This window comes from Pygocentrus nattereri, chromosome 6, assembly GCF_015220715.1.
Source record: "Pygocentrus nattereri isolate fPygNat1 chromosome 6, fPygNat1.pri, whole genome shotgun sequence".
In the NCBI taxonomy this organism is placed as follows: Eukaryota; Metazoa; Chordata; class Actinopteri; order Characiformes; family Serrasalmidae; genus Pygocentrus; species Pygocentrus nattereri.
In genome coordinates, this window is record NC_051216.1 from 36,272,145 (window position 1) to 36,286,035 (window position 13,891).

Consider the following 13,891-nt stretch of genomic DNA (forward strand, 5'->3'; position numbering starts at 1 on the left):
GAGAACCCTGGTCGCCTGGCCAGGAAATTAAACCCAGGCCCTTCTTGCTGTGAAGCAGCAATTATAATAAATGGAGTTTGGAGTGTAGAATGCAAAAACGTCTCGTCTTTCCTCATAGTTAATGCTTGAAGTAAGGAAGATAAAAATTAAGACTGACCAGTTCCAGCTCCTAGACGGACTCCTCCCAGGAAGACATTGCTGGCAAGCGGCTCCTTGTCCCAGACTGTGAGCTCTAGACACACACTGTCCAGGTCGCTGTGCTGGAGGCCACAGTAGGTAAAGGTGTGGTTCCAGCGTGGATTCACTGAACGCCTCACCACAGCAGTCTTGTGCTTTGTGCTTTTCTTGTCATCAGGCAGTAGGTACCTATATTCACAAATGGAGTTTGACCTTATACATGCTCTGACTACAAATCTGTTATTTCGTAGCATTTTTTAGCAAGATTGGATAAGCTTTACAAAACACTGGCAAAAAATCCATTCCTAATAAGACAATTACAACCACAACTTGTGATTTCAACATTATGTAAACGGTGTCTTTACATATTGTCTGGAATTGTCAATAGCTTTGAAAGAATGCATTTGCTGACAGAGCATGGATATATCAACTGTTTTTAGGCTTGGATTTATGTGTTTGTGAGTGTACAGTCATGTCCATAATTTCTTTCTGAGTATTTATTTGGAAGTCAAAAAGTTATTGTTATTTAAGCTGATTACTACATCATATTGGAGTTGAAATTAAATAATGTAAGTGATTTTAAAAGACAGAATTATTTATTTTATTTGTAAGTATTTACATCTAAATCGAGTGAACAGTATAGGAATTACAACATTTTTCATACATCACCTCCAATTTTTAGGGGCAAAGTAATTGGACAAACTAACAATCCATCCATCCATCCTCCACCACTAATCCGAGTCAGGGTCACGGGGGCAGCAGCCTAAACAAAGAGGCCCAGGCCTCCCTCTCTCCCGCCACCTCCTCCAGCTCTTCCGGAGGGATACCGAGGTGTTCCCAAGACAGTCGAGAGATATAATCCCTCCAACGTGTCCTGGGTCTTCCCTGGGTCTCCTCCCCATTGGACATGTCTGGAACACCTCCCTAGGGAGGCGTCCAGAGGCCATCCTTACCAGATGCCCGAACCACCTCAGCTGGCTTCTCTCAATGTGGAGGAGCAGCAGCTCTACTCCGAACCTCTCCCGAATCGCTGAGCTTCTCACCCTATCTCTAAGGGAGAGTCCGGCAACCCTGTGGAGAAAGCTCATTTTGGCCTCTTGTATCCGCGATCTCGTTCTTTTGGTCACTACACAAAGCTCATGACCATAGGTGAGAGTAGATTGACCGGTAAATTGACAGCTTTGCCTTCTGGCTCAGCTCTCTCTTCACCATGATGGACCAGTTTAGGGTCTGCATTACTGCAGACACCGTGCCAATCCTCCTGTCAACCTCTCGCTCCATCCTTCCTTCACTCGTGAACAAAATCCCAAGATATTTAAACTCCTTCACTTGGGGCAAGAATTCACTCCCTACCTGGACAGACCATTCCACCCTTTTCCGACTGACGACCATGGTCTCAGAATTAGAGGTGCTGATTTACATCCTAGCCGCTTCCCACTCGGCTGCAAGCTGGTCCAGAGAGAGCTGGAGGTCCCGGCCTGATGACGCCAACAGGACCACATCATCTACAAAAAGCAGATGTGAAATCCTGAGGTCACCATACAGGACACCCTCCGCCACTTGGCTGTTCCGAGAAATTCTGTCCATAAAAGTTGTGAACAGAATCGGTGACAACGGACAGCCCTGGCGGAGTCCAACCCTGACTGGAAACCAGTCCGACTTACTATGGCTATACGAACTCCTGCTCTGTTTGCACAGGGACTGAATGGCCCGTAACAACGAGCCCCTCACCCTGTACTCCCGGAACACTCCCCACAGGATCCCCCGAGGGACGCGGTCGAATGCCTTCTCTAAATCCACAAAACAGATGTAGACTGGTTGGGCAAACTCCCACGCACCCTACAGGACCCTGGTGAGGGTAAAAAGCTGGTCCAGTGTTCCACGACCTGGGCGAAACCCGCATTGTTCCTCTTGTATCTGAGATTCAACTATCGGTCGGATTCCCTTCTCCAGTAGCCCTGCATAGACCTTACCATGCCCAGGTCTGTCCGGTATTTTCACCTGCCATCTGATCCAACTCACCAGTAGGTGGTGATCGGTTAACAGCTCCGCTCCTCTCTTCACCCAGGTGTCCAAAACACACAGTCGCAAATCCGATGACACAACTACGAAGTCGTTCAACGAACTGCGGCCCAAGGTGTCCTGACGCCATGCGCCATGTGCACCTTTGTGTTCGAACATGGTGTTTGTTATGGACAGATGAGCGAGCACCGAACTTCAATAACGAAATACCACTCGGGTTCAGATTGGTGAGGCCGTTCCTCCCAATCATGCCCTTCCAGGTCATTGCCCACGTGACCGTTGAAGTCACCCAGCAAGATAATGGAGTCTCCGCAGGGGGCACTTTCCAGTAGTCCCTCCAGGGTCTCCAAGAAGGCCGGATACTCTGAACTGCTATTCGGTGCATAAGCAAAGACAACAGTCAGAGCCCATTCCCCGACCCGAAGGTGCAGAGAAATAACCCTCTCAGCCTCATACACTAGCTTGGGTTCTTTCCCTGCCAGAGAGGTAACGTTCCATGTTCCAAGAGCCAGTTTCAGTAGCTGAGGATCAGAACGCCAAAGCCCCTGCCTTTGGCTGCCACCCGATCCACAATGCACCGGACCCCCATAAGTGCCTCTCCCATGGGTGGTGGGTCAGTGGGAGAGTGGTCCCATGTAGCTCTTCCGGGCTGGCCCCGGCCAGTACCCATAGGTAAAGGCCCGGCCACCAGGCACTCGCCGAGGAGCCCCTCCCCTCGGCTTGGCTTCAGGGTGAGGCCCCAGTAACCCTAATCCGGGCGAGGGAAGCTGGGTTCTGGTGTTATTGTTCATATGGGGGTTTTTGGATCACCCTTTGTCTGGCCAATCACCTAGGACCTGGTGAGACCCTATCAGGAGCTTTCGCCCCTGACAACATAGCTCCTAGGAACATGTAGGCATGCAAACCTCTCCACCACGTTAAGGTGGTGATCCAAGGAGGGGCTTGGATCAAACTAACAATCATAACTTAAATTTTCATTTTTAATACTTCGTTCCAAGTGTTTTGCAGGCAACTGCCTGAAGTTTGGAACTTACAGACATCACATGACACTGGCTTTCTTCCATGGTGATGTTCTACCAGGCCTCTTCTGCAGCTTGTGTTGGGCATTGTGCTTTGTCATCACTTAAGTAAGTGAACATAATGCATGATTGGATTGGGATCAGGTGATTGACTTTGCCAATGCAGAACATGTCTCACCTGTCCATAAGATGTTGTTTCAGAACTGTATAGGCTTTTTTAGATGTTTTGGGCAAACTCTGATTTGGTCTGTTTTTGAGAAGGTTAACATCTTGTGGTAAAGACTCAAACCTCTGTGAAGGTTTCTCTTGATGGTTGACTTTTGACACAGATACACCTGCCTCCTTAAAGGTGTTCTTGATTTGGCCAACCGTTGTCAAAGGTGTTTTCTCTGTCATCCACCTCAGTTGTTTTTTCCATTTTATAGGCCTTTTGGTGTTTCTCAGCTATTAGTGCTTTCTATATCAGTATGCATCTGACAGGTTTTGTTGTTTTGATTTTTCTATATAATGATGGCTTGCTTCCCTGGCAGTGACATCCCTTTGGATTTCACATTGAGTGTTAACAGCACCAGATTACAAATGTAAATGCAACACTTCAAGTTGACTCTAGACAGTTTACTTGCTCACTTATAAGTGAAATAATGAGGGCATGGCACACACCTGGCCATGTAACAGCTGACTGGCCAACTGCTCTTATTAAAGCAAAAAATCTTCAAATTAAAGCTGAAAGTCTGCACTTTATCGAAAATGAGGTAGACAGCTAAAAATTAACAATAAGTAAATAACCAAATATATATATATATATATATATATATACACTGTATTGCCAAAAGTATTGAATTACTTCCATGACCACAGGTGTATAAAACCAAGCACCTAGGCATGCAGACTGCTTCTACAAACATTTGTGAAAGAATGGGTTGCTCTCAGGAGCTCATTCCAGCATGGTATCGTGATAGGATGCTACCTGTATAACAAGTCCAGTTGTGAAATTTTCTCGCTACTTAATTTTCTCCATGTCAACTGTAAGTGGTATTATAACATATAACATCCATCCATTTTCTAAGCCGCTTCTCCATCGCAGGGCAGACACTCACACACTCACACCTAGGGGCAGTGTAGCATGTCCAACTGGCCTGACTGCATGTCTTTGGACTGTGGGAGGAAACCGGAGAACCCGGGGGAAACCCACGCAGACACGGGGAGAACATGCAAATTCCACACAGAGAGGAACCTGGTCATCCAGCCGGGGGAATCGAACCCCGGCCCTCCTTGCTGTGACGCGACAGCGCTACCCACCACACCACCGTGCCGCATAACATAGAATTATAATTGGAAGCGATTGGGAATGTCAGCAACTCAACCACGAAGTGGTAGGCCACGTAAAATGACAGAGCAGGGTCAGCGGATGCTGAGGTGTATAGTGCATAGAGGTCACCAACTTCCTGCAGAGTCAATCGCTACAGACCTACAAAATTCATGTGGTCTTCAGATTAGCTCAAGAACAGTGTGTAGAGAGCTTCATGGAATGGGTTTCCATGGCCGAGCAGTTCCATCCAAGCCTTACATCACCAAGCGCAATGCAAAGCATTGAATGCAGTGGTGTAAAGCGCCACCACTGGACTCTAGACTCTGGACTCTGGATTGACAAATCACACTTCTTTGTCTGGCAATCCAATGGAAGACTCTGGGTTTGGCAGTTGCCAGGAGAACGATAATTGTCTGACTGCATTGTGCCAAGTGTAATGTTTGGTGGAGGGGGGATTATGGTGTGGGGTTGTCTTTCAGTAGTTGGGCTTGGCCCCTTAGTTCCAGTGAAAGGAACTCTTAATGCTTCAGCAGACCAAAAAGTTTGGACAATTTCATGCTCCAAAACTTGTGGGAACAGTTTGGGATGGCCCCTTCCAGTTCCAACATGACTGCGCACCAGTGCACAAAGCAAGGTCCACACAGACCTGGATTAGTGAGTTTGGTGTGGAAGAACTTGACTGGCCTGCAGAGAGTCTTGACCTAAACTTGGGATGAATTAGAGTGGAGACTGCGACCCAGGCCTTCTCATCCAACATCAGTGTCTGACCTCACAAATGCACTTCTGAAAGAATGGACAAAAATTCCAATAAACACACTCCTAAACCTTGTGGAAAGCCTTTCCAGAAGAGCTGAAGCTGTTATAGCTGCAACGGGTGCATCAACATCATATTAAACCCTATGGATTAGGATTGGGATGTCACTGAATTTCATGTGCGTGTGAAGGCAGATGAGCGAATACTTTTGGCAAAATGGTGTGTACACACACACACATATATATATATATATATATATATATATATATATACAGACACAGACACACTGTGTGCGTGCGTGTGCCCTTGTCTTAATACGAAACAAAGCATGACTTCCTACCCTTTCACGAAAGGATCAGAAGAACCTGATTTGACAGCTGTCAAGTTCTTGGCTTCTTTAACCAGCAGCTCTACCATTCCTCCTTTTGGCAGAGTGACACTCTTCTTCCCTTTCAGAAATCCCTTTTTCACTGGGAGAAACATCATTATCATCATCATCTCTATCATCATCATCATTGTTCTTATATCTGACAGGGTAATGAAGCACAAAGCATTATGCCAGCATTGCAAAAGTGCCACTCTGTACATACACACACACACCCCTAAAAGCTGTTTTTTCTTTTGTATGCCTCATAGAAATTAGTCTTTACAAAGATTGTCTGACCCTATTTACTCCTGGTCATCAAAGATGCATTAAAACATTTAATTCAGGAGTTAATTTGAGGAATTACTTTACCAATAACTGAATCAGCTGTATTTTCTGAAGTACCTTGTACTTGGTCCAGGGGCAGTGAAAGATTTCTTTCTGCAGGAATGTACTTCAAAACCAGAGTCAGCTCTCCTTTATACTGCATTATAGAGTCTGCAGAGCACTCAGCCTACAGAGAACACAGCATTAGAGTATACAGTGAACTACCAGTGTTCTATTAGGTCACTTGTGTGTATGTGTGTGTGTCTGTGTCTCACCCTGGGCTGCAGGGCAAACCACTCCTCTATCTGAGTGTCAAACTCCCAGGAGTCAAAAGTCAGCTCTGTCTCTCCCAGGAAGCTGTTGTGTCTGAAGCGGTCATGATGCCACACAGATACCTGCAGAGTGCGTGTCTCCAGCTGAGAGTGACTCACCACATACTACTCACAAGAGAGAAAGTCATACCATACATATGCTGTTACAGAAACACACATGCATGGCTAGGGCCTGTATACATGTGTGGCATTTGATGATATTGTTAAAGAATCTATGCTTTCTGAATACTCCTATTCTGTGTTAAAAACAGTGATATATATATATATATATATATATATATATATATATATATATATATATATATATATATATATATATATATGTTCAAAAGTTTAGAATAACAATCCAAAAGTTTGGGATAACTGTTTTCTGTAGCATTTTACATGAATGTTGCAGAAAATGTATTCAATTATTCTATTTTGATGTTACATCAAAACAAAAAAGGACAATGTTTTGGATATCCAGAATGCCTCTTTTTAAATCATGGTGATTAAATGACAAGCAGAAACTTTATCAAGACATTACTATAAATAAATACATTATATTATTTGGCATTTAATAACTTTTTGATGCCCCCCCCCCCCCAAAAAAAATGTAAAAAGCCTGTCCATAATCTTATAGGATTATAAGTTATTACTGTATAAAGCAACAGCAAACTGAAGCGACTCCAAACTTTTGAGCACTAGTGTAGCCTTTGATTGTTTTGACTGCTGAGTTTATTTCTCTTACAAACACACCAAAAGGGAGCAGATTATTTATTTAGTTTTGCAATCTGAACTGTCATTTCAAAAAACCTGCAACACCCATGAAATGACATACACTGAAGTTATTTTTTTATTTTCTATCAATAGCGCTAAAATTAAAAATCAATATTTTGGGTGACACTAATACAAGTATACCAGTTTACAATATATGACATTTTGCCCAGCACTACTTCAGGCCCTTCTCACCCTCAAGTTTTCGTTGAACACTGGATTGGTCGTGTTGCTTTTGATGCTGGTTTTTCGTTTGCTCTGACGGGACTTATCTGGTAAAAGATATGTTTTGACATATCTGCAAAACACACACAAACACACAAAGAAATCAGTAGAAAATACACATCTCTTTTCAGTACTGATAGTATTTAAAGGAACTAATAGCAGCCCAGTTATTATTAGAACACTACAGGTGCTTCGGTACTGTATCTACTGAATTGTGCAACATAATCCTTCTCCTACTGCTTTTTACTGTACTCTGTGCCAGTGCTAGGATAACTGTGGCACTCTTTTTGCAGTTCCTGATTTGATAAATGCTGTGTGCACCAAGTGGTCCTTAGGAAGTGAAAATGCTCAACAGCTCAATATATGGTACAATATTTGCATGTGTATTTATATGTTGAAGGTGCATCTATGTGTAAGTCTACGAATGTGAGTACAAGGAGGCCCTTACGGGTCAGTGCGCTGCCTCTTCTCATCTCCGGTTGCTAGGCAGCGGCACTCACGCACTAGAACATTGAGTGCTCCTGTTTTGTAGCTGTAGGAGATGTTGAGCAGGATCTCTCCAGAAACGTGTGCATTGCCATAGTCACCTGTCTCGCTGTACACACTCATCATACTGTTCAGACTGCTCTGCAGAGTGGGGACACAACATCTTTAACAGTGAGTGAGAATGTGTGTGTGTGTACAACCTGAATGTGTGTAGCTTGTGCGTAGATTTGTGTTAATGTCTATGTAATATTTTGGATGTGAGAGCAGCCTAGGAATAAATAACTGTTTAAAAGCATGGAATCACATTAATTTATATACAATAATAACTTACAAAACACATACATAAATAAATACACTCTATACAGTATTTTTACAACTGGAATTTTGGGAACAACAGCTTAGTAAATTATCTGTACAACCTACAGCTGTAAGTTTATGTCAATAATGTTGTGTGTATGTAGGTGTCAGGTAGCATTATGAACACTTAAGGAACACATCAGGAAGTTAAAAATTAGTTTTAATTTTAAAACTTTTAAATGGTAAAAATTTTTTGAGTTGGCAAGCCATGTCATTTTGTCACCAGGTGAAAAGACAAACTAATTTCAGAAAAAAATCCATGTTACATGACAGATGTTGTGTCAACTTAACCTTGAAGTAAATTCAACATCTATGTCAATTTTTTTAAAGTTCAAGTTTGTTGACAGAGCACGAACATTTCACGAAGCCCTCATGTCTTTGCTTCTCCGTATTAGCTAGGCCCCCTGCAATGGACTGCCAACCTATCCATGGTGTATCCTACCTTCAGCCTTTTATATATATATATAAGCTCTCTGTTAACACTATATATTGTTCTGAGTCACCCCAAACAGAACTAACTGTCTGTGAGCTGAACAACTGCCTACTGGTCTAATGCTGTTGCTTCACCTTTGTTGATCTGGTGCCACTGCTCTTCCTGCCTTCTGGACTAGTTTGACCACCATGGACCTTCCTGCTGTTCAATGCTGTTTCAAGAAGCCTTACCTGTGTGCCACTCAACCTCCTGATGATACTGGCACCTGCACAGACTCAACCTATTTAATCACAGACATTGTTTCACATGCCTAACAATACATTGACCTCTACTCATATTCAAACTAACAAGTCTTTATAATAGGCTTCTAAGAGCAGTCATTGATGTTAATGGATTTAACTCTCATTTTTACTATAATACACTCCTACCAGTTTCTCCTACTGGTTTTCACTGGTAATAGTGACTGATTTTCATAGCTCTATTTCTCATCGTTGCTATGATACTAACAGTATTCATGGGTTATTATTGGTTAATCGATATGGTTTTGTCCAGAAACTAGCTGTTTTTTTCTCTATATTCATTATTTTATAGTAAATCCTAACCTCTATGCATACTGCTTCTATTATTGTTTTGATATTCTTTGTCTACCAGAGGAGTTTGGGATGTTCTTTTGAGTCTTGATTCCTCTCAAGATTTCTTCCACTTGCTCTTAGGGAGATTTTCTTTGACACTGTTGCTTTTGGCTTGCTCATCGGGGCTTGGACCCGGATTTTCTGTAAATCTGCTTTGTGACAATGTCTATTGCAGAAAAGGCTTTAGAAATAAGCTTGACTCAAAATACGAGATCTATTAGAATAACTGTTTATAAATATCTATGTGGATCTATATGTCAGTTGTCATAAAATGTCAGGTAGCCATGAATAATGCACAGTATATTGTTACCCAACTTTCTTAGTCACTTTAGAAACAGTTCTGTCCTTCATTCTGGACAATTTTTACAGCTCCTAATTAACATTTGTAACCTGCCAATAACAGAACACTTTTGTACATCTATCTGAAAACAAGATGATTTTATCTTATTGAAACCAATGATTCCAAACGTTTGAACAGTGATTCCAAAATTCTGATTGGTGAATGTGTATTAGAATGAATATATAGATAGTGTTTGTGTGTGTGTTATAGACAGATATAGATGGGAGGAATACACAGCAAGCTAACGTAGACACACAGAGACAGCACTCACAGTCTCTGCATCTGAGTCGGGTACATTAAGGTAGCCCCACTTTCGCACTGAGCCTGGAGTGGAAGACTGAAAGGGGAAGGAGCAGAGTGAAAGAAATGTGACAGGTTGAAAACAGAAAGAGTGAAGGAAGGTAGAGAAATAAGCAACAGTGCAAAAAAGCCTGCAGCAGCAGAAAATATTAAATTTAATTTTTTCTTTTTTTTCCAATGAGCAGGTACTGAGCTAGCTTTATATGTAAGTGTATGTAGGCTTTCTCTGTAAGCGTAGACAGCCTGTCTATTTCCTGCCTTCAACACTCAATACAGTGCGCTCCCAGCAGCAAAATGAATCATTTAGCGTTTATGGAGTGAGCACACTAAAAGAAGCCTAACTCTGCTTTTTTCTTTTCTTTTAAATTAATTTTAAATTAACTTTCTTTTTTGCTTTATATTCTTATGCTGTTTTTTGTGTGTATGTGTATATGTGAGTGTTCATCTGTGCTTTTCTGTGTATTTCAGTCTCTGTGTCAGTCCATGTCTGTTTAAAAAAATGTGCTTGTATATTTGTTTATCTGCCAGAATGGAACATATATAAAGTTGCAGACACATCTACATAATGTGTAAGCATACATACAGAAAAACAATGCCAATTCCAAAAAAGTTGGGACGCTGTCCAAAATGTAAATAAAAACAAAAAGCAATGATGCACAAATTATTTAAACCCTGTATTTTATTGAAAATAATATAAAGACAACATGTCAAATGTTGCAACTGAGATATTTTACTGTTTTTTAAAAAAATATATGCCCACTTTGAATTTGATCCCAACAACATGTTCCAAAAAATTTGGGATGGGGCAACAAAAGGCTGGTAATGTTGTGTAATGCTAAAAAAAAGTGGTTAACTGGCAATGTGTCAGTAACACGATTGGATATAAAAAGCATCTCAGAAGTAAAGATGGGGAGGAGTTCACCACTCTGTGAAATACTGCAGGGGCACATAGCACAACAATTCAAAAATATAATTTTTCAATGTAAAGTAGCAAAGAACTTTTGATTTTCATCATCTACAGTACATAATACCATTAAAATCAAAGAATCTAGAGAAATGTCTGTATACAAGGGACGAGGCCAAAAATGGCCGTGATCTTTGGATGCTCAGACAGCACTGCATTAAAAATAGACATGATTCTGTAGAGGAAATCACTGCATGGGCACAGAAACACTTTGGAAAACCACAGTCTGTTAAAACAGTTTGCTGTATCAACAAATGCATGTTAAAACTCTAATACACAAAGAAGAAACCATATATAAACACGATCCAGAAACACTGCTACCTTCTCTGGGGCAGAGGTCATTTAAAATGGACTGAGGTGAAGTGGAGAAGTGTCCTGTGGTCCAACGAATCAAAACTTGAAATTTTCTTTGGAAATCACTGTGTCCTCTGGGCTAAAGGCCATCAGGCTTGTTATCAGCACACAATTCAAAAGCCTGCATCCGTGACAGTAAAAGGATGCAGAAGTGCACATGGCATGGATAACTGGCACATCTGTGAAGGCACCATTAATGCTGAATGATATATACAGGCATTGGCAACATATGTTGCCATTCAGATGACATCTTTTTCAGGAAAGGCTTTGCTTATTTCAGCAAGAAAATGTAAAACCACATTCTGTATGAATTACAAAAGTTACAAAAATTACAGAAAAAAGTCTGGACGCTAAACTGTTCTGCCTGCAGTCCAGAGCTAACACCACTGATAACATTTGGAGGGTTATGAAATGAAAAAAATGACAAATGAGCCCCTGTTGGGCAGCTAAAATCCTTTCTTAAGTAAGAATGGTAAAACATTTCAATTTCAAAATCATAGCAATTGGTCTCCTCACTTCCCATAGCCTTACAGAGTGATATTAAAAGAAGAGGTGATGAAAAACGGTGGTAAACATGTCCCCTATCCCAACTTTTTTGAAATGTGTTGTTGGCATTCAAACCTAAATGGGGATATATTTTTTAAATAACAATACAATTTCTCAGTTTACAACATTTGATATCTTGTCTTTATAGTATTTTCCTTTAAAATATGGTTTACATGATTTACATATTATTGCACTCTGATTTATTTACATTCTGCACAGCGTCACAACTTTTTTGGAAATGGGATGGTACATACAGTCTACACATAGCTTTTCAGATAGCAAAGAAACACTGCTAAACCTATAGTGTTAGACGTATGTGTGTATATGTGTGTATCTATGTTTGTGTAAGAGGTAGTACCACAGACTGAGCACTGCTGACACTGCGGTTGGTTTTGTAATGGGCAGACAGCAAGGCATCAATGTCCTCATCTGAGTCCTACAACACAAATATCAGCCTTACATTTAGCAAGGACCTCATCAGCTATTACTCGCTAATCTGGTTATCAAGCAGTTACATTATACTGTCTGCAAGCCCTCACCAACCTACTACTTGCAAGAAATCTGGGCCTGCTAGTTAGACAAAAATGCTGTTTTGTCACCTCAGATAGATGTATGTAGCCAAAGTACATCTACAATAAGAAGACAACGTACTGCATCATTGAGACCTGGAACCGAGCGACAGCGACTATGCAGAGAGTCATTTGCAAACTCCTCCCCTGGATTACTGAGGTCAACTTCAGAGCGACTGCGATCTACAGCCGAGAGAGAGTGTGAGGGAATGAGAATGAGAGAGAGAGAGAGAGAGAGAAATTTTAATAGTAGTCTCTCATAATTACAAACAATTACAATTTGATATTTGATTATTTTGTTCTTGTTAGATAATACTTCATTGTTTTTAAATGCATTCTATATGTTATACTTTCCTGAATGCTCCTTTTATATTCAAGTATAATTGCATCACCTGTCTAGGAAGTATTTTCACAAGATTCCTAGTCTTAAATTGCCCCATCCCCAACTCTTTTTTGGAACTTTTTGCCAGTATCAATTTCAGAATGAACATATATTTACAAAAAACAAAACAAAATCAAGTTTTATCTAGCAATAAAGCATTGCATATCGTATTGTTGTACTGTTTTTACACAGATTTACAACTCTTTTTTGCAACTTGTTGCCAGCATCAATTTCAAAATGAACGTATATTTACAAAAACAAAACAAAATCTAGTTTTTTCTAACAATAAAGCATTGCATATCGTATTGTTGTACTGTTTTTACATGGATTTACACAACATGCTTTTTGTTTTTATTTGCAATTTACCTACGATTTTTTTGGAATTCACTTTGTAGATAATGTAGTTACACAGATGTTAAGCAAAATGTTTACATTCATTTTTTATGTTTTTGGGATTTGGAAACTTTTCGCAGTTTGTTATAACTGAATATATTCTTGCTGTACATTGTGCATTTTTAAAAATTTAATTAAAAATACAGCCTATATATATATAATGTGCAGGTGTGCCAGGCCTGGGGGTAGAAAAGATAATCCTTTATTATTCCCACAGCGGGGAAATTCACAGTATTACAGCAGCAGAGTAACAGGAGTAAGGCACCCAGTAATAGAAACAAGAAACATTATAAACATTATAAACATTATAAATAATAAAAATTTAATTTAAATCTGTAGACTATTTACAACAAAATAAGAATAATAATAAAATAAGAGTTGCATAAAATCTGTATTGCACTTATCAACATATTGCACAATGAAAAATGTTTGCACTCTGAATGTGTGTATATTGTGTGTGTATGGTCTACTGGGAGCAGTGCTGGTTGAACAGTCTCACAGCAGCAGGAAGGAAGGACCTGCGATAGCGCTCCTTCACACACTTGGGGTCACTGAAGGAACTGCTGCCAGAGTCTCAAGCATGGGGTGGGAGTCATTTTCCAGCATGGATGTTGGGTAGTGTCCCCTGGCGAGTGCCTGGTGGCTGGGCAGCCCACGTAACCCGGCTGGACTCAGCCCGAAAAGGCAACGTGGGGGGACCATATGGGCCCACCATCCATGAGGTCCAGCATGGAGGAGCGGTGCAGTGCTGCACAGGCAGTGGGAGATTGCAGGGGGGCCCTTGGCGGCCTATGCCCTTGCGGCAGAAACTGGCTCTTGGCATGTGGCACAGTGTCGGCTCTGGAACCAA

General features: G+C 41.1%; 1 protein-coding gene across 3 annotated transcripts in view; it reads right to left on the reverse strand.

Annotated features, from left to right (window-relative positions):
- Positions 1-13,891, reverse strand: part of sytl5 (synaptotagmin-like 5) — a 48,645-nt gene that overhangs the window by 5,100 nt on the left and 29,654 nt on the right. For 2 of the 3 annotated variants that reach the window (XM_017706602.2, XM_037539445.1), the window contains 9 exons: positions 12,349-12,449; positions 12,056-12,133; positions 9,805-9,870; positions 7,734-7,912; positions 7,256-7,358; positions 6,248-6,409; positions 6,051-6,159; positions 5,622-5,751; positions 158-366 (listed from right to left, as the gene is read on the reverse strand). In XM_017706602.2, the coding sequence (XP_017562091.1) occupies positions 158-366; positions 5,622-5,751; positions 6,051-6,159; positions 6,248-6,409; positions 7,256-7,358; positions 7,734-7,912; positions 9,805-9,870; positions 12,056-12,133; positions 12,349-12,449 (1,137 nt within the window). The remainder of the gene's footprint in view (positions 1-157; positions 367-5,621; positions 5,752-6,050; positions 6,160-6,247; positions 6,410-7,255; positions 7,359-7,733; positions 7,913-9,804; positions 9,871-12,055; positions 12,134-12,348; positions 12,450-13,891) is intronic. The other variant, XM_017706604.2, reaches the window with a different exon arrangement.